Genomic DNA, 27,123 nt, shown 5'->3' on the forward strand with positions numbered 1-27,123 from the left:
ATTGAAGTTAATTCATGATAGTGATTGTAGTTCACATCCAGGGAAGGATAAAACTTACAGACAAGCACAACTTTTAGCCAGGTATGAAGAAAGATATATAAGATTATATAGAAAATTGTTTGAAATATGTTAAAGTGAAAGGAAATACACCAAAACCTGCTCCTATGTTTATCTATCCCATTCCACAGAAACCTTGGGAAAGAGTTCACATAGATACATTGAAGTTACCTATGTCTGAGAATGGATATAGAGATGTATTTGTTGCCATTGATTATTTTTCAAGATTTTGTATTTTACAACCCATTCCAAATAAGAAAGCTGAAACTATTGCTTCAATAATCTATGATCAGATAATCTGTAATTTCACTACACCTAAGATCTTCATTAAATATCACTATGCCTTTTATATACATAGGAGGAACACAATACCCAGAGGAATTACACACTAATGTAAGGGGTAATTATACCTAAGTTCATTAAATACATATTTGAAAATTTAATTTCACCTACTCTATAAAACGATGCGACACTCCCCTCAGTTCATTCAATTAGCATTCAGCAGCTCAACAACTGGCGTGTATAAATCTACATAGATTATAAAGCAAGTAAAAATCATAGTTTAATTACTTTATATTAAAAACTGATATACCGTAATTATATAAAGTGGAATCAGCATCGGCAGCGGTATCGGTATCGGCAACGAAAAGTGAATAGGAATCGACATTGGCATCGGGGAAAAAAAGAAAAAAAAATCGGCACACCCCTAAAGATGAGAGGGAGGGAGGAGGGTGGAGGGGAGGGGAGTGTGTAGGGGATGGAATGGATGGGAGTGGTTTCTATGCCATTTTCTTTTTGGCCACCCCCCGTATAAGGGGGAAAAAAGCCTTTGGTATATGTATGTATGTATGTATATATATATATATATATATATAATATATATATATATATATATATATATATATATTTATAATTAAAGTGAATGGCAAGCTTGTTATGACAGAGCTTCTTGTCTTACTTTTCTCTCTTAGAGTAATCTTGCCTTCTGTAGGCAGTAACCTTAATCAATCTCCGTATGACATGTTGTGGAATAACATACATAATTTATATTAAAAAAATGTTTTAGCAATAGAGACATTGAAAAAGTGACCAAGAAAATAATGGAAAATTGGTACGAGGAAATTAAAAAAAAAAAAAAAAAAATGCACCAGACAATCCAGCGCAGAACGTTATAAATATATACTACAAATCCTTCTTCTCCACCGCTTACAAGGAGGACGAGAGAGTGATGCAACAAATCATAAAGAGAAACATCAAGCCCACTGAATCAAGCTCCAAAATAAATTTCATTATTTACTATAAAAAAAAAAAAAAATCGAACCTACTCCAAAGGAACAACACCAGGCAGATCGTCGATGAATTTCAAAAATCTCATGTCGTATATAGGTACACATACAAACATGGGTACTGTGCGACCCATCCTACTACCTATATCGGTATGACCACCATGAGGCTCTGGCGTCGTCTGTCATACCACCTAAACTCAGGAGCACCTAAAAATCACCATAGCGAACTCCATTAAGCAAAGTTAAGAAGAGAAGACCTAGCCCAGAATACGGAGATTATGGATCACAACAAAGACCCACGACGTTTACCCATATTAGAGGCTTTGTATATTAAGGATCTATCCCCGGGATTGCATACCCAACTAGAGGACTTAAAAATCCTACCAAGTGTGAGAAGATCATTACCCAATGAAAACGAGACAAAAAACACTGATACACGCCACCCTCCAACCTACAGGACGACACGGAGCTCCGGCGACGAACCAGACAAAATCCCACATCGACGACCAGACAAAATCCCGCACCGACGACTAGACAAATTCCCACAGCCTGTCCCATATATACCCACACACACCAGCCCAGCCCTTAGATTCGTACCTGCCACTGAGGAAGCACCAAGAGGTGTGAAAACGCGTTTTTTTTATATAAATTATTACAAAGGATTACAAAGGCGGAGCATGCCGACAGGAGACCTTTTGATCCATATCTAGGTCGGATGCGAAAAAAAAAATCATATTAATAATAAAATAATAAATAAAAACTATGATAATGTAAATAACAAATAAAATACATAAATAAATGCATAGGTATAGTTAAATAATAAACAAACAGGTAAATAGTAAATAATAATAAATTGACATATAACTAATAATAAATAAAAATCAGACAGACAAATGATAACAAAACAAAAACAAATAATATAAGATAAATTATAATCATTACAGCATCTTACTTAGGTATTTATCTAAATGATTCTTAAAGCTTTGAACTGAACTACATTGCACTACCTGTGCAGGAAGTTTATTCCATTAATTAACTACACGGTTGGCAAATTTGTTTCTACCTACTTCCAAATTGAATCTATTTCCGGACAGTTTGAGACCATTGTTTCTTGTCTGATTCTCATTCAATGTAAAAATTTGGTCACTTTTGATGTTGTCAATTCCCTTTAGAATTTTAAAGACCTGTATCAAGTCACCTCTGAGTCTACGCTTTTTTAGGGAAAACAGATTCATATGTTTTAGTCGATTTTCGTATGATTTGTTTTTTATATTTGGAATCAGTTTTGTGGCTCGCCGTTGTACTTTTTCCAATCTGTCAATGTCTTTAATGAGATTCGGTGACCATACGGAAACAGCATATTCCAAATGTGGACGAACTAACGATTTATATAGCTTGTTAATGAGTGATGGACTTTTGAAATCAAAAGATCGCGCAATCAGTCCTAGAATCTTATTTGCTTTCTCAGAGGCTGAAATACACTGCTTGGATGATTTGAGGTCGTTACTGATAATTACGCCGAGATCTTTTTCACTATCCACCTTTGTTAACGAATTTCCAAATAACTTGTAATCGTACTTACTGTTATTTTTACCTATGTGCATTACCTTGCATTTACTTGTGTTAAATTTCATTAGCCACTTTTCAGACCATTGCTGTAATTTATTTAAATCTTCTTGAATATCTAATTGGTTTGAGTGATCATTTGCCACTCCGCACAGTTTTGTATCATCAGCAAATTTGGAAACAGTAGATTTTAGTCCATGGTCTATATCATTTATATATACTATGAATAGAAGTGGTCAAAGAACGGAACCCTGAGGAACTCCACTTGTAACATTTTTCCATCTAGATGTTTTTCCATTTAAAACAACTCTGTTTTCGACCATTCAACCAATTACTAGTCCAACTTAATAGGCTACCACTTATTCCGTGTAAAGCTAATTTAGTAAGTAGTCTTTCGTGTGGGACGGTATCAAAAGCTTTTGCAAAGTCTAGATATATTAAATCTATATTGTTTCTTTTGTCATAATTCGAGATAACTGTGTTGTAGAATTCGAGTAAGTTAGTCACGCAAGAACGTTTCCGTCTGAAACCATGCTGGCTATCATTTATCAAACGATTACTTTCTAAATGATGTTCGATAGCATCTCTGATGATAGTTTCCATTATTTTTCCTACGATTGAAGTCAAACTTATAGGCCTATAGTTATTTGGTTTCTTTTTGTCACCTTTTTTTTAATATGGGAGTAACGTTAGCTAGCTTCCATTCTCTTGGGACATCTCCGGATATGATGGATTTCTTGAAAATAATTTCTAATGGAACAACAATCTCATTTTTCATTTCCTTTAAGATTCTTGGATGCCAACCGTCAGGCCCTGGTGTTTGAGTTTGTCTATACACCTTTTAATTTTTTCTTTTGTTATATTTACCGTACCAAGTAAGTTTACCCTAGACTTTTCACAGGTTTCAGTTTGGAGTTCACTTTGAGGTGTTTCGTTTACGAATACCGAGCTAAAATAATTGTTTAAGATATTACACATTCCTTCATTTGAATATTCAAGTTGACCGTCAGCAGATAATAGTGGACCAATGTGATTCCTAACAACCTTTTTATCTCTAATGTAACTATAGAATTCTTTGGGATTCTCTTTGGGTTTCTCAGCGATGTTCATTTCGTATTGTCGTTTTCTTTTTCTTATTGTCTTTTTTAAATCTCTCTGTATTGATACATAACTTTCATAGTCATTAGATACACCCGAGCACTTATATTTCTTATAAGCCTGTCTCTTTTTAGCAATACTTTTTTCAGTTTCTTTGTCGAGCCACTTTGGGCGAGCCTGATTTGGGGGACGTCTGTCCTTAAAAGGAATGTAAGTTTGAATCATCTTAGTGAGCGTATTTTGAAATATTTCCCACATCTGATCTAGAGTCTTTCGTTTAATTTTGCCTCCCAATCTGTAAGCTGAAGCTCCTGACGTAGTTCTATGAACTGAGCTTTACTGAAATCGGGTATTTTAGAAACACAAGTATTTATTCTAAAATTGTTTAGGAGTTTGAATCTAACTAGGTTGTGATCGCTATTTGCAACAGATTCACCGACTTCTACATCAGTTACCATGCTTTCGCGGCTAGTGATCAAAAGATCGAGTAAGTTTCCATATCTTGTGGGCTCTTTTACATGCTGAATTAAGTAATTGTCACCAAGAAAATCAAACAAGCGACTACCTATATGACCATGTTCAAGGGTCATCCAATCAATGTCAGTAAAATTGAAATCACCCATTATCAATAAATCCCGGTCGCAGAAACTAGACAATTCTTGAAATAACAGCTTGTCGTCTGCTAATGACAATGTCTTTGGCCTATATATTATACCTATATTAATTTTTTGTCCATTTGTTTGGGTTAACTCAACCCACAAACTATCATATGCATCATGTTTCACTTTCTCTAAAACACAAGCATGAACATTGTTTTTAACGTACAATAGAACACCCCCACCTTTCTTGTGGTTTCTATCCTGATGAAAGTGTTTAAATCCCGCAATATTAAATTCAGCTTCGAACTCTGTACCATTTAACCATGTCTCAGTTATTCCTATCATATCGAGATTTTCGCTTTTGACATACGCCTGTATTTCTTGAAATTTGTTTCTAATACTACGAACATTAAAGTACATGGCTTTAAGAAACTCGTGATTATTTCTTTTTGACACATTTTGAATTTCAATATCATATCTTACATTATCATTTTGTTTTTCATTTATACCTTGCTCTATATTATTATTTGGTCCTTCATTGACGTTCAATGCCTCATTAACATTTCTCCTATCAAAATTAACATTTCCCCCATCACGGACATCTGGTCGATCACGGTCATCCGATCTCTTTTGTACATTTTGTCCCCCTACGTCACCGTGATTCACGCCGGCCTCCCGTCGTTCAGAGACATTATGTCCGGCATCCCTTTCTAAAGTTATATTTTGTCCTCCAGTGACATTATATCCTACCGTGATATTTTTTCCTCCATTATAATTACATCCCATCGTGATCTTTTGTCTTCCACTGTCATTACATCCTATCATGATATTTTGGCCTTCATTGACATTCTGTCCGGTATCCCTTCCTAAAATTATATTTTGTCCTTCACTGTATGTACAGTATGTTATTCCACAACATGACATACGGAGATTTATTAAGTTTACTGCCTACAGAAGGCAAGATTACTCCAAGAGAGAAAAATACGACAAGAAGCTCTGTCATAACAAGCTTGCCATTCATTTTAATGAAGTATGCTTGAGGGAAAACCTCCTGCCCATTTACACTATATATATATATATATATATATATATATATATATATATATATATATATATATATATATATATATGTATGTATGTAGAATATAGGTAGAGAGAGATATTGCTTCGTATAACTGAAGACCTCTTTAATGGGGCAACCACCTGGAAGAAGCTGCTGCTGTGACTTTCACGTGGAAAAACAGGAAAGGAGATGGAGAGGTGGAGGTAGTCCAGTCTCTAGGGGGAAGGGAGTGGAGGGTGAGGAGGAGGAGGGCAATGGTGAGGGGGGGAGGGCGGAAAGGAGGTAAGCGGAAGGGGGAAGGGGGAAGGGGGACAGGACTGAGAAAGGAGTATTTTTTATATAAAGAGAGAAAACTGAGTTGACGAAGGAAAACAATGTGGAGGAGGATAAGGACTGGGGCGAGGGAAAAGAAAATAGTAGACAAGAAGAGAAGAGGAAAGAGAAGTGGGAGGACGAGGAAACAGAGGAGGAAGAAAAAAACAACCAAAAAGAGGAGGAAGAGGAAAACAAAGAAAAAGGAGTAGGGGAGGATGGAGGAGGAGGAGGAAACAAAAGAAAAAAAAAGTAGGGGAGGAGGAGCGAGAGGAAGAGGAGCAAGAGGAAGATGAAGAGCTTGATAAAGAAGAAGAGAAGGATGAGGTGCAGAAAGAGATGGGGGAGGATGTAGGAGGAGAAAGGAGGAAGGAGGATAACGGATACGGAGGAGGAAGAAGGAGGAGGCATAGGAGGAAGAGGACATGGAGGAGAAAAAGGAAGAGAATAATCAAGAGGACGTAGAAGGAGACAGGGGGAAGTGTTGTAGGAGAAGGAGCAGAAGAAAGAGGAAAAGAAGGAGAAAGAGGAAGAGGGGTGAGACACGAGAGAGAGAGAGAGAGAAAGAAAGAGAGAGAGAGAGAGAGAGATAGAGAGAGAGAGAAACAGATATACAGCCAGAGAGGGAGAGGTGAGGGAGAGAGGTCCCTTCCTTTCTTCCCTGCCCATGCTGTGAGACGTAAGGGGTGAGCCGTCGATCGCTGCTATTTTCAGATCGATGTTCCAAGTACAAATCATTTAAGGAATCATCTTGTAGTTTGTATATATTTCACTGTCAAGGACTTGCGCACGCGCGCGTACACACACACACACGTACACATACACACACACACACACACACACACACACAAAGTACACACACACACAACACGCACGTACACACATACACACACACACACACACACACGTACATACATACGCACACGCACGCACACACACACACACACACACACACACACACACACACGTACACACATACATCCAATGGTCCCCAGCCCCTAGTGCAGCCATTCACAGGATTAAAGTAACCAGACAGCACCGCCCTATGCCTGATTCCGCCATGAGGGGATTTGGCAGGTGGATAGTGGAACATCCCTGGCCAGAGGTTCTCAACGTTGAAGACGTGGAGACCAAGTGGACAAATTACTCCACCACCACAATTGAGGCCTTTCACCACTTCTTCCCTGTAAAGGATTTCTCTGTCCATCACTCTGACGCTCCTTGGATGACACCACATATCAAACGTCTCATCAAACAACGCAACAAGGCATTTTACACCGACCGAGCCCAGTTCAGGTTCCTGAGGAATAAGGTCATCAGAGAGATCATTACCGCCAAATCCTCTTACTACCCAAACAAATTGCAACACCTCAAACAGCAACGCAATAACACTCAGTGGTTCAGCAAGATCAGGGCTCTCTGTGGCCTGCAGGGTAACAAGACCCCCCACCTCCCTTGCATCTCGCACCTGTCACCTGACCTAGCAGCCCAGGAGATCAACTCCCACTTCGCCTCTATCTGTCAGACATTACCCCCTCTCGACCCTTCCCGCCTACCTGCCTACCTCCCTTCCCCCTCACCCCCCATTCAAGTTCAAGTTTCCGACGTAGCTACTAAGCTGGGTAAACTCAAACAAAATAGATCCACAACCCCCTCTGACCTTCTTATTAAAATCTACAAGGAATTTGCCCCTGAACTTGCCCTCCCACTCTCCTCCATAATTAATGCCTCTTTAAGCCAAAACACCTGCCCCAGCGACTGGAAAATATCATATGTTACTCCCATCCCCAAAACCCTCAGCCCACAATCACTAAGTGACCTTAGGCCCATCGCCATCACCCCTATCCCAAGCCTTATATGTGAAGACTTGGTTTTTAACTCCGTTTACAACATAAAACACTCAATAGATGCCCAACAATTTGGCAACATGAAATCCTCCTCTACCACTCACTGTCTCATTGACCTACTCAACTTCCTTCACAGCAACCTAGACAAGCGTAACACATCCCTAGCTGTTACCTTTGTAGACTTCAGGAAGGCCTTTGACCTTGTTGACCACAATGTTGTTCTCTCCAAAGCCATCCAACTGGGGATCCAGCCCCACCTAATAGCATGGCTGGCAGATTTCCTCACCGGACGACGGCAGGCGGTCAGGTACCAAGGGTCAACTTCCCCCCTCCTCCCTTTAACTTGTGGGGTCCCCCAGGGTACCAAAATGGGTCCCCTATGCTTCCTCATCCTTATCAACGACGCCCTCATGGACACTCCTCACAGATGGAAGTACGTGGATGACAGCACCGTAGGCATCCCCATCAACACCAGGCGGCCTGATTACGCACCACTACAAAACACCCTGAACAAGCTCATGATGTGGACGGAAAACAACAACATCACAATCAACACCAACAAGACCGTAGTGATGCACTTTTGTACCTCCACCCAAGCAGTACCTCCTCCACAACTTTCATTGGGCCCCCACCCCCTCCAATTGGTGCAATCCACCAAGATCTTGGGCATCACACTCGATGCTCAATTAAATTGGAACCAACATATCACCAATATAGTCAGGACAGCTTCTTACAAACTGTATATGCTGAGTAGGTTAAAATCACTAGGAACACCTACATCTGAGCTACAGGAGGTCTACAAAACTTTCATACTCCCCACCCTCATGTACGCCTCACCAGCCTGGTGCAGCTCACTCACCCTCACACAGAGACAAAAGCTGGAGAGGGTACAAAAGAGAGCGTGCAGGATCATCCTGGGCGTGGAGTACAGCAGCTACGACCATGCTCTTACCACCCTTACTCTATCTAGGGTGTCCCAGCGGAACGGGGAGGCACTAAGGAAATTTGGGGAAAGCCTGCTTTCCCACCCTAGACACCGTCACCTCCTCCCTCCTGATGCTCCACCAACTCGCCACGCCACTAGACACATAAATAGACTCATACCAATCAAAGCGCCAAGGACAGACCGCTACAAAAACAGTGCTATCCCATCTATTGTGCACATAATTAACTCATTGTAAAATTGTTCCATGTATATATTCCAAGTTTTATATCTTTAATCTACTTTTCCATTGTATTATTGTCAGTGTACCACTGTAATAGAAATAAACCTTTTATTATTATTATTATTTATTATTATTACACGCGCACACACACACACACACACACGTACACACATACGCACACGCACGCACGCACACACACAAACATACGCGCGCGCGCACGCGCACACACACACACGTACACACATACGCACACGCACGCACGCACGCACACACACACACACACACAAGCACACGCACGCACAAGTACGCACACACACGCGCGCACACACACGAACGCACATGCGCATACGCACGCACGCACACACACATACACGCACACACGCGCGCACACACACAAGCACACACACACACACACACACGCATATAGAGCAAACAGTACTCCAACGCCTTCCGACAAACTCAAGATATTCTTCATTGGCACGGGTCCTCCCAAGGGGCTGTTTATAGCACCTAAATTGACCAGAGGATGCGATGTCCAGCCGACGCCCGAAACTTCTGCTTGAACAAAAGAATCCGCCAGAACAAAAGAATCCGCCAGTGTGTCGCCAAGACTCTTTGATCTACGCTCAACCGTCTCAATGACATTTTTCCCAAGGTCCATATAGTATAGGTCAACCCACGAGCGCTCCGCTTTTTCTGTGTTCTGCGCATCCGTGACGTCAACGGGAGCAATAGGTGTTAAACGCGGGAGCGTGTGTCAATCTGTGCTTGCCTCTGGTCGGGACAAGGTCACACCTCTCTGCCTACTTGTCCTCACCGTTCATATGAAGACCTACCTTCCCAGATGTGCTCATCTGAAGATCTGTCTCCCCATGTCCGTCTGGGGAGACAGATCTCCAATTAAAGTTAATAATAGTAGTAATACTATTTATTATTATAAGAGAGAGAGAGAGAGAGCGGGGGCAGAGAAAGAGAGCGAGAGCAAGGCCTTGAGCGGGAGCAGAGAGAGAGAGAGAGCGGAAGCCAAGGGTAGGGGGAGGAGGAGGAGAGAGACCCCTGACAGGTCACGTGGGATGTACCCAGTGACGTCACTAACCCCCCACTTCCCCCGCTGGGTAGTTGGACCTGCGCGTGCGTTGACCTATACTATATGGACCTTGATTTTTCCCTTTTTGTATATATACACCGTATATATATGGCAACACCCAACTTGTACAGTTGTATATGGAGAAAAATTTGAATCGGTAAAGAAATGACATCGTACCGACCTTGTCTCATCCCTAGCACCAGAAACGATAATGGTGACACCGTGGGATCCGAAGCAACGTTTCTACGAACAACCCTACACCTCCGAAGCAACCGATCTTCACTGCATTGTTTTATTGCATCGTCCAACTGTACAAGGAAATCCCTTTTCGCTGAATCATCTAGCATCCTACTACGAAGCAACTGATCTCCGCTGCATTGCTTCACTGCATCGTCCAGTACGAGCCACTCCTCTCCCCTACATCGCCAAGCATCCTGCTACGAAGCATCGCTGCAATGCTTCGCTTCGTTCTCCAACATCTACTACGAGGAAGTCCCCTTCCGAGGTATTCGTCCAGCATCTACTACGGGGAAATCCCCCTCCGAGGCATTCCTCCAATACCTATGGCGAGGAAATCCCCCTCCGAGGCATTTTCCACCATCTACTACGGAGAAATCCCCCTCCGAGGCATTCCTCCAATACCTATGGCGAGGAAATCCCCTTCCGAGGCATTTTCCAGCATCTACTACGGGGAAATCCCCTTCTGAGTCATTCCTCCAATACCTATGGCGAGGAAATCCCCCCTCCGAGGCATTTTCTAGCATCTACTACGGGGAAATCCCCTCCGAGGCATTCCTCCAATACCTAGGGCATGTCCTTAATTCACAATGAATTTTAACCTCGTAGGACAAGGTCAAGGCAGCCATTGATTTTCCACGCCCTACTTCTGTAGATCACAATTGTTTGTTCCATGGTCTATCAAGATTTTACAGACGTTACATTCAAGGTTACGTTAGTATAGCAGCACCATTAACTTCACTGCTTAAGAAGGACACAACCTTTATTTGGACTCCTGACCAAGAGAAAGCCTTTAATGACTTAAAGAAAGCCCTAACCACGGCACCTGTCCTTGCTTTCCTAAACCACAGCCTTTCACAATCTACAATGATGCGTCCTACAAAGGACTTGGCGCAGTCCTCATACAACACCACGACACAAAACTCAGACCAACTACCTATGCGAGTCGCATACTCAACATACACGAGCGAAATTACTCAGTCACAGAGAAGCTTTAGCAGTTATATACGCAATTAAGCATTTCACATATATACAGATCATCAACCAACCTTACACCTCTTCAAAGGAAAGAATCTTTCAGGAAAACTTGCCCGCTAGTTCCTTATCATACAATAGTTCATGCCCTCCTTTCATTTTGTTTAAGGAAAAACGAAATTAGTTGCGGACGCTCTCAGTCGCCATATTGCGACCATTACTCAGATTCCAGGTTCAGAAACTCTTAGTCAGACGCACGTAGCCGCTGCGCTGAGATCAGACACTCTTTGGAAACATGTCATATGCTTCCCCGAATCTGAAGACACAACTGACACAAAACTTTCCTTCTGATATAGACAATTACACGTTAGTGGATGACATTCTGTATCATAAAACAACACTAACGAACAAATATGAACTCAACAGATCAGTGTTTCAACTTGTAGTCCCTACGGATCTCATTCCATTGCTGCACACCCTGGCAAGGATATATACGTGTACATTGACGTTTGTCACCCTTGCGCGATTCACAAAGGTCATATTAATAGTCATGTTCCAATTCTAATTTACCCTACCCTTCTAAGCCATTCCACACAGTCACTGTTGATCTTCTTAAGTTACCATTTACATATACCGGAAACCAATACCTCTCTGTCTGTGTCGACCATTTTTCACGATTCTGTATTCTTTCCAACCTACCAGACACATCATAACACGTAGCGAAGACACTTATTGACAAACTCATATGCCCCATTACTACACCCAAAACTCTGGTTTCTGACAATGAGACTGTATTCAACAATGAGATTCTTTTGCATATTTGTAATTATTTTCAAATCAAGAAATGCAACACTACTGCTTATCACCCTAGCTCAAATGGCTTAGCTGAATGCAAGAATAGAAAGATTCTCAATGTTCTCAGACACTTTGCTTCTGATTTTCGCCCTTCTTGGGATGAACATGTCCCCATGATTCAAGATTTCATAAATAGTTCCATTAACAGGTTAATATCGGAGTCCCCTCATTTTGTCCTCTTTGGCTCGGACAAAAGGTTTCCATATAATCTTCTTTTTTCAGAATTACCTCTCATTTACAATTTCTCTCATTATGTCAAGGTCAAAGTACGAAATTTCAATAATCTTTTCAAAATAATACATAATACTCTTCATCTAAGGATGAAATGATCCGTTCCGTTTGCATAACAAATCAGCCAGAGCTTGTACCTTTGAAATTGGAGTCATTGTTTACACCTGTAACCATAACCCCACCTGAAAGCACTCCCTTAAATTCTCTGGGCCCTATCGTATCATTGGACATGAGTCAATGAACAAAGTAAAAACACTTAGTTTGCACGATCTTACGGAGACCATCTTGCACAAAGATCTTATCAAAAGAGTACCCCCCTGGCCCCTCACAAAACCACACTAACCCTGCAATAGAGGACCATCACCAACCCTCTCGAGCGATAACTTCATTATATATATTTTTGCTTAGGTGAACAGAAATAACATCTACTTTCGCATGCTTATACAATTAAGTCTATTTCATTTTATTTTTGAGTGTTTCCCGATACCACCATTATTCCAACATTATGTGTATGTACATTCATGCCAAGGTTCTGCAAAAGGCCTTGTTTTGTTTCTTATCTTCCATGAGTACCAATCTTATTGAGGACAGTGAGTAGTAGCTAACCGACCTGTTAGCATCTCCTTCGATGTCCAGCGTGCACATGCGCGCGCACACGCACATAGAACAAGCAGTACTCCAGCGCCTTGCGACAAACTCTGAAGATGAAGAGGCCAAACACAGAGTATGGGAGTCCAATATATTTTACGTTTCGCCCAGCAGGGCTTCTTCAGAAATAACATCGATGAAAAACATTTTACTCCTTATATAGCCCGAGCCTTGCGGGGAGAAACAAACAGTAAAATGGTGTACACACAATTTGCGCAAATTGCTTGTTACTTGTAATTAAAATTGCCAATGGTTTGTTTATTGTAAAAAATCCACTATTCTGATTTATATTTTCTATGAGGGAAAAGGATGCCTAGTCCTATTCCCGTCCCATTTTTGTCGCCTTATACGACTCAAGTAGAAATACTTGATGGTAGTATTCTTTTCCCCCACCCAGAGTTCGGCCAAATGAGGAAATGAATATTCAGAGAAATTGTACAGGACAATAACAAGAATGGGGACAGCATAACGGAGGGACAGTCGCAGTATAATAAGATATCATCATTTTTCTATGAAGAGATTTCCTCTACCACAGACAAAAGGATGTGTGGCTCTGGTGCGTAGGGGCGCCCCATACAGACCTTAAAGTATCAGCTGCATGCTACTTAGCAGCTTTTAACCCCACAATAACATGCAGCCAATACCCCAGACGGGGTATATACATACATACATATATATATATATATATATATATATATATATATATATATATATATATATATTAGCCAAATTACCTGCGTGTTGCTGCGAGTTCTAGAATAACCCCTAACCTAACCATGCACCACCTAACTTTAACCCTTAACCCTAACCAAAATATTTTTAAAATTAAATATAGCTTTAAACCCTAGTTTGAAAATACATGCATACACAAACACAAATATCATATGTACACATTCTTTTGCGTGCGTATGTGCATGTGTGTGTGTGTGTGTGTGTGTGTGTGTGTGTGTGTGTGTGTGTGTGTGTGTGTGTGTGTGTGGATTGACAATAAATGTCTACAGCTAAAAGGTGAAGAAATCTATCTCGTTTATCTTCAGAATATATATGGTTATAGAGGTTTATCTGCAAAAATCTAGGAGGAGTTTGTGATTTTTTTTTTTTTTATGGCTATCGACCCATATGGGGGTCATTAAGCCTGATGTGCCGTTGTTCAGTCTCTACGTTTCTTCGTGATGTGTGAAAAATTAATTTCCGCTCGCACTAAAATTATATGAAAATAACCAATATTTCAACATTTGGTGAAATTATACAATCATTTTACATTTACATGCTGTCTTCTTACAAAAGCTATCATAGTTTGTGGCAATATTAATTTCACAAATATAAATAACATATATGGACACATACATTGGTTTGTATAATCATATTAATTCTTATATCACAAAAATGCTACGCGACTTAAGGGGATACTACATTAGTGGCGTGTTTCCACACCATAAACTACCTAACTTTAACCCTCAACCCTAACCAAAATAATTTTGGGGGGAAATGAAATATAATTATCCAAGTACCTGGAGTGATAGGGTATCATAATATATATGGTTATGGGGGTCTATCTTCAAAACCCTACGAGGAGTTCGTGAACAAACAGACAGACAGAGGCTACTACTTTATTATAGTATATATATATATATATATATATATATATATATATATATATGTATATGTGTGTGTGTGTGTGTGTGTGTGTGTGTGTGTGTGTGTGTGTGTGTGTGTGTGTGTGTGTGTGTGTGTGTGTGTGTGTTCGCACAAACCACATAAGTTTTTCAATACATCCAATGCCTGTCACATGAAGAAACATTCCTGTCTCTATAAACTGTCTCTCCACCTTCGATAGTGACACTTCTCCCCTCTTACCTTCCCCCTTCCCCTCCCTCTGTACCCTCGTCCTACGACTAGGGCTCAATTCATACATTCCAATGAAGATGCCCCTTCTCTCCCCACAAACCCCGCCTCATCCTCAGTGGAGGGGGGAGAGGAAATCACTTTTTGTGGGCCGTTTAACCTTCACTCTATTCCCACCTCTCCTCCTCTTCCTCCTCCGATTCTCCTTCCAAGAATACGTACCTTACATTTGTATGCACACAAGATATACACACATATATATGCACGCATGAACACATATAACGGTTAGTGTCGAGGGCTACCGGCAAAGTAGGCCCAAGATTGAACACTGCTCCTCGGTGTTCGAAAGTTGTAGTTAACACACCAAGCCATTGCTTTCCCCTTTCGGCAAGTGAACAGTGTGTGTGTGTGCGCGCGCGCGCGTGTGTGCATGTGTTCGTGCGTACTTGTGTGTGTGTGTATGTGTGCGTGTGTGTGTGTGTGTGTGTGTGTGTGTGTGCGTGTGTGTGTGTGTGTGTGTGTGTGTGTGTGTGTGTGCGTGTGTGTGTGAGAGAGAGAGAGATGCACTATGGTCTTGGATCACGTATTGGACTCATGATTGACAGCTGTTACCCCTCAGATGAGAGATCAAAGCTCATTTAAGGGTAGGCCTATGGGTAATGCTGTGACCTTACACACACACACACACACACACACACACACACACACACACACACACACACATGCACGCACGTACGCACGCATACACAACTACTTCCCCACCACAGTTGGAGCGTGCACTAGGGGAGGAAATCCTACTTGGAGGTATCTCTGGAGTTGAGGTATATACATACATATTTTTCTTTGACACTGACCTTTTCCTCTTTGTAAAGAGTACCTTCTACTATCTGCTTGATAATCAATATACTAGTTACCGCTACTAGGGGGGTGGAAGCCTAGTACCATTCTCCACGCCTAATCTAGAACAGATGATAACCGTAAGTCCCCCAAAAAAATAGCTAAGGTGAGAAGTTGCGGCCTTATACGCTTTACTGACTACTGGGGGAAGGTAACGGTCACTGCTAGGAATCGGAGGAGTGCGGGATTCGAATCCACAACTAAGCGAATGCGAGACAAGCACCTTTCCGGTTAAGCCACCAGCAGAGGTAGCTTGATTTTTATTTATTTATCTATTTATTTACTTTTGTCAAATTACTATTTTCCATCCCTTGCTAGCTTTTATTTACCCTTTCTATGTATCTAGCATCGATTTTATTGACCTTATCTAGTTATCTCGTAGCATCAACTCTTCTTTCAGCACGGAATATATAGATATTCGTCCGGGTTTCCTTATTATTGCAACAGCAAGCACACCATTGTGTTGTAGTCTGAGCACGAAGGTCACCCATATTTTTTTTTTTTTTCGTATGTTATTGTTTTGTCAAGCGACGCTGACGTCACGAGGGTTTGCAACATGACGTCACAATCGTGCAAGGACATAAAACCATTCGGACGGTTGACCCTTTTGTATGGATTTTGATTCTTAATATCAGATTACAAAAATAAATTTCAATTTCCTAGCTTTGAACATTCTACTCCAAAAAACTTAATATGGTCATGCAAGGATATTTATCCATCTTTCTTGAGCGCTACATATTAATTGATCCAGCCTTATTTGCCATAATGTTGCTCCAAATGAAACAAAGAAATTTAACCAACACAATACCTCCCATGGACGCCGTGATATGCTGTATTTGATATCATGTCACACATAATAGACTTTACCGTAGCTAGCGCCAGACGATTTCATCAAAAGAATGAATTACATCATTAAAAAGAAATTGACCTCTTTCCGTACCGATTGACACTCTTTTATTATGGCAGTTGCCATCAGGCAATTTTATTCACCTCCATGCCATGGTATCAAGCTCCTCAGCTGCTGGATAAAATCTGCTGGACAAAAGTGCCTAAAATCATCCATATCGGTTCTTCTTTGCAACAATTTCTTATCCCTTTTTTTATTGGTCGGATCTCTTCTTATAAATATATATATATATATATATATATATATATATATATATATATATATATATATATATATATATATATATATACACACACATGCATGGGTAATACTGTGACCTTATACTGTACATATATATATATTTTCTAAACAGAAATGTAGTAACACATTTGTAAATGACACACAGGAACCCACAGTCGGAGAAAATAAACTTCGAATAAAGAACAATACTATATTTCGGCTATCAACTGTAGCTCTCTTCAGGAAAGTACATAGGGTAGAGTACTCTACCCTATGTACTTTCCTGAAGAGGGCTACAGTTGATAGCCGAAATATACGATTCTTCTTTATTCGAAGTTTATTTTTTCCGACTGTGGGTTCCTGTGTGCCATATATATATATATATATATATATATATATATATATATATATATATATATATATATATATATATATATATATATATATACACACATGGGTAATGCTGTGACCTTATACTGTATATATATATATATATATATATATATATATATATATATATATATATATATACATATTAGTACATTTGTAAAAATATAATCACGAAAAGCCAGTCGGAATAAAAGGAAACTTAGAACAAAGTATAACTTTTATAGTTCGGCTATTAGCTATAGCCCTCTTCAGGAAAGTACAGACTACAAGAAATGATAGACATAAATGCAATTAAATTATGAGTAGAAGGGGAACAGGCAAAGCTAAAATCATGACAATCCGTCGCGCATGGCGGAGACAGAAGGGAGGGGATATGTGGGTAGAGGTGTAACGTCAGAAGGGAAGCGGGGCCAAGAGTGGTGGGGGAGCGGGGTCAGGAGGGTGAAGATTTTTAACCAAACGGCTCACAGCTAGCCGTGAGATTATGTCCGGGGAACATTGACCTTTGGAGATGTTTAAGTTTGGACATTCTTCTATTAAGGCGGATTCAACAAATTTTCTTCCGACAGTGGGTCTTCGTGATTATGTATGTATGTACGTATATATATATATATATATATATATATATATATATATATATATATATATATATATATGCAGGCATCACATCACCGTGATACGAAAATGCAAGATGTAATATAAGAAAGTACTGTCTACAAGTTTCTCTTCTGTGGTTATTTTGCACATACACACACACACACACACACATATATATATATATATATATATATATATATATATATATATATATGCATATACACATATATGCATATACACAAGTTTATACTCATAATCCTACACACATACACACGGTCGCGCGCGCGTACACATATATATACCAGTGCAATGTGTGTATGCAAATTACGAGAACGTTTGTGTCGAGTTTCATATAATTTCCCCTCACCTTCCCTCCTGTAGAGGGCGTAGAGCGTCTGCTGGTCCGGATGACGGAAGAGGGTGGCTTCTCCCCGAAGTGTGTTCGCCATCTTGAGGGTTAAGATTGAATTCACAGGAACACAAATCTCAAGTACTTCTTCCTGAATCAAGAAACACCGATCTGGCTTTGGGAGTCGTTTCCTCCGAAATAACTGACGTGTCCTCAGGGGTTTTCTCTCCCTCTCCTCAACCAGGCTATTAATAATCTCCTCAGGCAATGACTCTTCGGATTCTACTGGCGAAGATACCCTGGAGCGTCAAAGATAAGATTTGTTCACCTTCACTCGGCGCGGTAGGCAAGTACTGTTCTAGTGCCACACACAACAAAGCCTACCTATGTAGCATCGTTGCAAGTGTAAGCGTGGTGGTGCATAGGAAGAGGAGGAGGAGGAGGAGGAGGAGGAGGAGGAGGAGGAGGAAGAGGAGAGCAAGATGGCAAAGGTTCAGGAACTAAGTTGGCATTATGTACCCGTGCCCCTCTCCCTCTCCCTCCTCTGGCACAGAAGACCCTCTGGTTTGGCACTCTTACGCAAAACCCCCTGAACCTTGTTGGCGTCCCCGGGACACGTGGGAGATCTGGCCACAGCGATCGGACATAGCAGGCATTCTCAGGTCGCGTTTGTTTATTGCTCAAGAGACGACCTCGCGTTGCCACGTGGGCCGATGCCTGCTACCCGAAGGTCGCTCTCCCTTTGTGAACCTCCCCCCCCAAATCTATACTTATTTATTCATTTACATTGTAGGTTGTAGGTTAACACTACATTGGGAAATTGTTGAAATAAAATCGGGAGGTCTTCTTGATTTTACTAAGTCCGACAGCGTTCTGCTCTACAATACACGGCAAGCTCCGGTCAAACTTCGGAGGGTTGCCAGAAACAATTTTCTATATACATATGTACAGAGGTTGCTAAACATGGTAAAGTAGGCTGTTGCCATATTATAAAAAAAGGGAGAAAGGTTTCTTCACGTCGACTTGAGTGAAGGCGAGAGACGCCGGGTTCGCCTTTGTCCAAGTCGAGTCTTGACCTAAGATGCAGAGAACCTATTCTTCGCAGAAAACGGTGTTGCCGGGAAAGTTAGTGAGCTGGGTCACTTGAACAATGAACCTTCCCTTGGGAGATCTGCGACGACGTCGGATTACCAACTTGTAGCTTATGTGTGCGTGCGTGCGTGCGTGTGCATGCTAGGCATCGAAGGGAGATGACATCTGCGCTAAATACCGAAGATGGTAATACCAGCGAAGGGAGAGATGATAACAACAAATTTACTTGCTCATTTATATTTCCTTGTTCTAATCACACATCTATGAATGAACAGTGAACAAATAAATTAGTGAAATTTCATTTACTTATTCATTTTGAACTTCGGACTACGGATGGCCTTCTGGTGGTGAAAATTTCTGCGACTCACTCTCGCAGGTTGGTTACTGCACATGGCGTGTGCGCAGCCGAGATCCAAGTCTAGGAATCCCACGCGCAGCATCTGCAGCAGAAGGCAGGAATAGGCAGGGAGGTTGGCAGGGGCGACGCGCACAGTGGGGTGAAGGAGGAATGCAAGTGGGCCGGAACAGGTGGATGAGAAAGAACGGTTGAATGAGGACGAAAATTAGGAGGACGGGGGAAAAGGGAGGTGAAGAAGGAAAAGGAAGGAAGATGTAAGCTAGAAAAGGGAAGAAGGAGAAAGTATTGTTATGGGCTGTAACCTACTCGCGCTCCTATCCTTGTAAACACACAAACACACACACACACACACACACACAGACACACACACACACACATACACACACACATCGCGTACTTAGTGCTGTTGTTTGCGAATCTTCTCTCGAAAGATAACAAATCTGAGGCCAAAGATATACAACTCGATGTGACGACAACAAGACCCGGTGCCACGTGGAAAGAATGTCTGCGGGTTGCCAAGTAAACAAAAGAGAGTTGGAGGAGCTACAGGGAGAATACCTGTAATCATTTAATCATTATCCACTCATTTCTCTATTTGCTTATTTAGTTATTTGTTCGTCGATTTATTCATATATCTACTAATAGACTTATCCATTCAATCGTTTACCCTTTTATCTATTTATTCATCTACCAGTTCATTATTTGTTTATGGTGTTAAATGTCTCTACCTAGCTATCTAAGGGTCATGTACAAAAGGAGAATTGTCTTTATTCCTTTATGAAATAAGACGGCTTCAGTGTTTATTCTGGCTCTGGCTGCCATTAAACGGACTTACATTTGTAATTGTGGCTTCTGACAGCTGTTGTTGTTGTTGTTATTTTTGGTTAGACTACAGTACCATTGGATTATGATAGTCGAGTTATGGGCACAGCCGACGATCGCCCTCTATGGGCACTAGCCAGTGGTTCTTCAACCTTAATATGTTGTAGTTGTGTCTATAAGATGCTAACACTTAACAGTCTGTAAAAATGTGCCTGACTATGTAAAGGATCAAGTCGTGAGAGTGTAAGGGTATAAGAGAACAAGAACTGGGAAGAACGTAGAAAAGACCATCTTAACAGTCACAGTAAAAAATAAGAGCCTGAATTGTTGAAGTACAAAATAAATAAATAGATAAATAAATATATAGATAAAAAAAAAAAAAAAAAGAGAGAAACCAAGGTCACCACTTCAGGCCTTCCTGGAGCTCCTCCAAGTTGTTAAGACTGATAGTGTCGATTGAAAAATAATTTCATTATCACAAAACTCCGGGTCTGTGACATGTGCCTGTGTGTGTGTGTGTGTGTGTGTGTGTGTGTGTGTGTGTGTGTGTGTGTGTGTGTGTGTGTGTGTGTGTGTGTGTGTGTGTGTGTGTGTGTGTGTGTTCATTCACACAGTTCGTCCACATTTGGAATATGCTGTGTCCGTATGGTCACAGAATCTCATTAAAAATATTGATAGATTGGAAAAAGTACAACGGAGAGCCACAAAACTGATTCCAAATATCAAAAATGAATAATACGAAAATCGACTAAAACACATGAATCTGTTTCCCCAAAAAAAAAAAAAAAAAAAAAAATTAGACTCAGAGATGACTTGAAACAGGTCTTTAAGATTCTAAAGGGAACTGACATCAAAAGTGACAAAATTTTCACACTGAATGAAAATCATACAAGAAATAATGGTTTCACACTGTCAGGAAATAGATTTAATTTGGAAGTGGGTAGAAACAACTTCGTCAACCATGTAGTTAATGAGTGGAATAAGCTTCCTGCAGAGGCATTGCAATGCAGTTCAGTTCGAAGATTTAAGATTCATTTAGATAAACACCTAAGCAAGATGCTGTAATGACTGCCATTTATTTTATACTGTTTATTTGTTTGTTATCATTCGTCTTGGTTCTCCATGCCATTGGGCCCAGTTGGTGGATTTGTGAAGGACCGTGTGCTTCCTGGGGTGCACCACCAAGTACACGCTAAACAAACTCACACACAGGCGTCTTCGCTCTGTTCTGTAAGCACAACCAAATTCCCTCAAGTCTTTCGGCGATCAGGGACGGGCGACAGGAGCAGGCATGTGAAAGCTGGGAGCTCCTAGTCAAGAACTGGCACGAAAGCGGTGAATATTTGATCATTTGTCTGTTTATAATTATTTGCTTTATTTTAATTTATTATTAGTTATATGTCAATATATTATTATTTACTATTTACCTGTTTGTTTATTATTTAACTGTACCTATGCACTTATTTATTTGATTTATTATTATTTATATTATTATAATTTTATTTATTTATTTATCATCATTATATATATATATATATATATATATATATATATTTTTTTTTTTACATTCGACCTAGTTATGGACTAAAAGGTCTCCTGTTTGTATGCTCCTCCTTTGCAATCCTTTGTAAATATATTAGTCTATCACACCCAAAATATTGGCGACTCGACCCCCCAAGGACGCTCAAGAATGCAAATCATGGCACTCCTCTCAAGTGTGACCAACGACTCCATGGAGATGTGCGCCTCCAAAGATAAGCTTCGAATTTGAGCTTTAAAATTATCTTCCTTGCACTTGACTTAGATATGTAAGAATTTCGTTCATATGAAAGGCTCTACTTATGCCTCCTACTGAGTTGAAGCGTCTCTCTCTCTCTCTCTCTCTCTATCTATCTATCTCTCTTTCTCTCTCTCTCTCTCTCTTGAGGTTAGAAGCACTTTGGAATCCATGGGGTTTATAAGAAAATGGAAGTGATGACGTCATTAATCTTAGGTCACTTCTAACCTAACGGGTAATGTTTGTTTAATCACACTGTGGATAAACTCCCGTGTCGGTGATGTAAAACTAGCGTAGATGTCTTCTTTGACGAGTCGTCTTTGTTATACATTCATTAGATAGATAGATAGACTTTATTTGGCAAAGAATCAATATACATGAAGTGCAGATCATGACAAGAACCTATAGTTCGAAATAATAATTGCAAATTGCCGAGGATAACACAAAAAGCATGTACGCTTATTTCCACTGTGGTCCTCATTAGATTGTTATTCTACACTAAGTCACACAGACAACATACGTAGGGGGTTAAGGGGACCAAAGACAGTCATGAGTAATACCAGTCAGTACACATATGACACATAAACATTGTTATAGTTTTGCTAATATTACTAAAATATTCGTAACACCTAAGATATTGAGACCAAAAATTGAGCACCATCACAATAAGGAACATTGCATTAAGCAAAGGAACAACAAAATAATGTTAAATTGTAACAAAACAGTATGAGTGAGTACTATATCATAGTACCATTGATGATATACTACAGTATTCTACAGCTGTATCAAGCAGACGGTAGAAAAATGCATTGGTGCCAGATACAACAAACCTCGCCTGGCAAGAATGATTTTAGAGGAGATGAATACTTTGTTGCTTGATCAGGGTAAATCTTATACGGTACCATATGTAACGTTTCATACATTCATAATAGCAAATATTTATCTGTACCCCTTCCTGTATGCTTACAGTATCAAACATTTCTATCTGCAATCATTTTTAGTTCAAGCCCTCTCAGAATTTGTGACCTTTACCATTCAAGGTCATTGAAAATCAAATTGCGCATGTTCCACTTTAGTGATATACGAAGTATTACATTGATATATATTATAAATTTTATGATATATATCATAAACATTTCACTATTATAAGTGAAAATTAGGAAAAAGGTGATTTTGGTCTTGGGTTTGAAGTAAATAGAACAACTTTCTAAGAATCAACATGAAACATAACTAAATACATAAATAGATCGATAAATAAATAAAAATATGATAAATATATCAATAATAATAATAACAAAAATTATGATAATGATAATAATAATAATAACTAATAATAATACATACATACATACATACATACATATACCAAAAAGAAAAAGGCATAAAATCATTCCCACCCATTCCATCCCTGAATACACTCCACACCCCTCCACCCTCCCTCTTATCTGAGCACCTCCTGAATGACGGGTCATCCCTGCACCTTGTCCACTGCCCTGGGTCAGAAGTAGTGTCGCAAGACACAGCACATCCACAGCAAGGCCGCTTCATTAAATCGGCGACCCCCCCCCCCTCTACGTCCCCCCATTGCATAAAATGAGAGGACGGGGAGAAATCCCTTTGGGCTGCGTCAAATTTTGCTCACACATACTACCTCACCCCCCATCCCCCCGCCCATTCCACCTCATGCAATCACATCATCCATATACAACCATTCTCTTTTCACTCCTGTCTTCTGTCCTCTCCCGTCTTTCCTCAACAGACATTCTCCTCTTCCCCAAAGCCTCCTTCACCCCATCCATCCATCTCATCCTAGGTCCCCCCTTATGTTCATTCCTTCCACATCTGCCTTCCACACCTCTTTTACAAGTATTTCTTTAGTCATTCTTTCCATGTGCCCAAACCATCCTAATATGCTTTCATCAACCCTATCTCCCAGCTCCTTTTTCCACCCCTGTTCTCCTCCTCACCTCCTCATTTCTCATTCTATCTAGCCTAGTAACCCCCATCATACTTCTCAGACACCTCATCTCAAACACATTCAAACTCCTTCTCTCTTCTTCTCTTATGTTCCATGTTTCTGCCCCATACAGTGCTGTTGGCACAATCACTCCTTCATACAGTCTCCTCTTAGCATCCATTCCCAAATGTCTATTCCTCATTACACTCTTTAATCCACCAAGGCATTTACTCGCTTCTCTCAATCTACATTCTACCTCCACCTTCACTCCACCTTTTCCTGCCACATTTGCACCCAAGTATCTAAAACTAACCACTTCCTCCAGTCGCTCTCCCTTAATGCTCACTTCCAGTCTACTGCCACTTTCACCCCTTGTACATCTCATCACTTTACTTTTACCCACATTTATCTTTAGCTTTCTTCTATCACATACTCCCCCAAACTCTGCCACCAACTTCCTCAATCCCTCCTCCGATCCTGCCACAAGCGCAGTGTCGTCCGTAAACAACAGCTGGCTCACCTCCCACTTTTCTCCATTTTCTTTAACCATCTCCAATCCCTTGCCCACTACCCTTGCATTTACCTCTCGCACCACCCCATCCATGTATAAGTTGAACAGCCAGGGCGACATAATAATAATAATAATAATAATAATAATAATAATAATAATAATAATAATAATAATAATAATAATAATAATAATAACTAATAATAATGATAATAATAATAAATAATAATAATAGTAATAATAATAATAATAATAATAATAATAATAATAGTGATAATAACAGTAACAATAGTAGTAATAGAATAATAATAACAGCCATGATAATGATACCAATAAGTAAATAACATGTTCGATGATCTTGACCTAGAGTTTGCAGCGATTATTCCCAAAACTCAACAAAGTTGTACAGATACCGTTACCGACCTTTCTAATAAAAAATCATGCTCATTAACCCAAATGTCTTACCATAATGCTTATAATAAAATAAAATGAAATGAAATAAAATAAATAAATAAAAATAAAATAATAAAAACCAAAAATAGCACCTCACCCCGGGCTCCATCTGAACGAAGTATGATTAAAAAAAGTGAAAAACATGAAATTGGGTCCCTGTCGAGGTCGACTTTGATGTGAACTAAACGCGAGCTCGTTAGCGTCGCTTCTTCGTCGACAAAAACTCCTTTTGGTGATGCCCACGGATCACTCCCGAAAGACACGATATGTTTGATTATCGTTACTGCAGTATTGGAGGCAGGTGTACGTCACTATCGTGCCCTGTGGCCAGAAAAATAAGCTCCACAGGAAAAAAAAAAAAAAAAAAAAAATCAGCTAGGCAGCTGTGTACTTTCATCCCTCGCTGTGTCGACTGAAATAATAAGCATCACGGTTGCTGTTCTGGAACATAATTCAACTGACAATACTAAGATTTTTTTTTTTTTTCAAGTTTTGAGTCTGGACAGACTAAAATCACAAAGAGCTTGATCAATAAGCTGAGAGGAACATACTGTACTTCACCCCCACACACTGGGGCACCACCAAAGCCATGTGGTAAGGGGGGGAGGAGAAGGGGAGGGAAGGGGGGAGGAGAAGGGGAGGGAAGGGGAGGAAAGGGAAGGGAAGGAAAAGGAAAGGGAGGAGAGGGAAGGGGAGGGATGGAGAGGGGAGTGAAAGGATGGGGAGAGAAAGAAAAGGAATGGAAAGAAAGAAAAAGAGGGAAAGGGAGAGGTGGGGAGGGGAGAGAAAGGATGGGAAGAGAAGGACAAAGAAAGGAAGGAGATGGAGGGGAAAGGGAGAGAAGGGGAGGAAAGGGAAGGGAAGGGAAGGGAAAGGGAGGAGAGGGAAGGGGAGGGATGGAGAGGGGAGTGAAAGGATGGGGAGAGAAAGGAAAGGAATGGAAAGAAAGAAAAAGAGGGAAAGGGAGAGGTGGGGAGGGGAGAGAAAGGATGGGAAGAGAAGGAGAAAGAAAGGAAGGAGATGGAGGGGAAAGGGAGAGAAGGGGAGGAAAGGGAAGGGGATTGGAGGGGAGTAGAAGTGAGGGGACGGGGTGTTATGGTCTGTGGGTTACCGGCGCTTCTATCTTTGTGGATAACTTCGCGCCGCTACCGGAGAGGAGGGAAAAGGAAATGAAGAAAGGTGAAGGGAGGGAAAGGGAAATGAGGGACGGAGACGGGGCCTGAGTGCCCTGCAGGTGGCACCTTCCCATGCACAAGATCTAAGTAAGCCTCCTTGAAGGGCTTCAGAACTTTCCCACGCATTGAGACAAATGATGAGATGCAGCCGAGTGGCCGGACCCTGGGCTGAAAGTCGACCCACGCCCGTTTAGGTCCAGTCACGCTGGCCATGGACTAAAGGGCCCCCTCCCACCCCCTAAGGTGAATAAAATCACCTTCCGGCAACCATACACATGTACATGTGTGTACGTGCGTGTAAGCACACGCACGCACAAACGCGCGTTCACACACACACACACATATATACTCATACAAATACACACACACGTAGATGTTCGCACGTACTGTACGTGTAAGCGCACGCATAAACACACACACACATACACACACACATACACAAAATCAAACGCTTGATAAGACTTTATAAACATGGAAATGTCAAACTCGGTCAAATTAAACAATCCAAATATCTCCCATGGGAATCTGAACCATAAGGCTGCTTTTCCTTTGTGACTTCACAACAGCAAAGCATAATTGCCGACAGGAGACCTTTCGGTCCATAACGAGTTCGGACATAGAACGACAGCCAGATAAACAAACAGATAAGCAAACAGACACACAAATAAACACATAAACAGGTAATTAAAGAAATAATTAATCTATTAATTTATACACATTAATTGCGGAGGGAAGAAACAGGAGGCCCAT

The 27,123-nt window shown here is 40.6% G+C and overlaps 1 protein-coding gene across 10 annotated transcripts in view; it reads right to left on the reverse strand.

The window, feature by feature from the left end:
- AMPdeam (AMP deaminase) overlaps nucleotides 1-27,123 on the reverse strand; it is a 432,435-nt gene that overhangs the window by 166,864 nt on the left and 238,448 nt on the right. The window contains exon 1 of one of the 10 annotated variants that reach the window (XM_076210193.1): nucleotides 18,250-18,644. The exons of the other annotated variants lie outside the window; for them this stretch is intronic. Coding sequence (XP_076066308.1) covers nucleotides 18,250-18,331 — 82 coding nt within the window. The 5' untranslated portion in view covers nucleotides 18,332-18,644. Of the gene's footprint in view, nucleotides 1-18,249; nucleotides 18,645-27,123 lie in introns of those variants that run through there. 10 annotated transcript variants of the gene reach the window in all.

Source organism: Oratosquilla oratoria, chromosome 27 (genome assembly GCF_046742065.1).
Source record: "Oratosquilla oratoria isolate Oo_2021 chromosome 27, ASM4674206v1, whole genome shotgun sequence".
Taxonomy (NCBI): Eukaryota; Metazoa; Arthropoda; class Malacostraca; order Stomatopoda; family Squillidae; genus Oratosquilla; species Oratosquilla oratoria.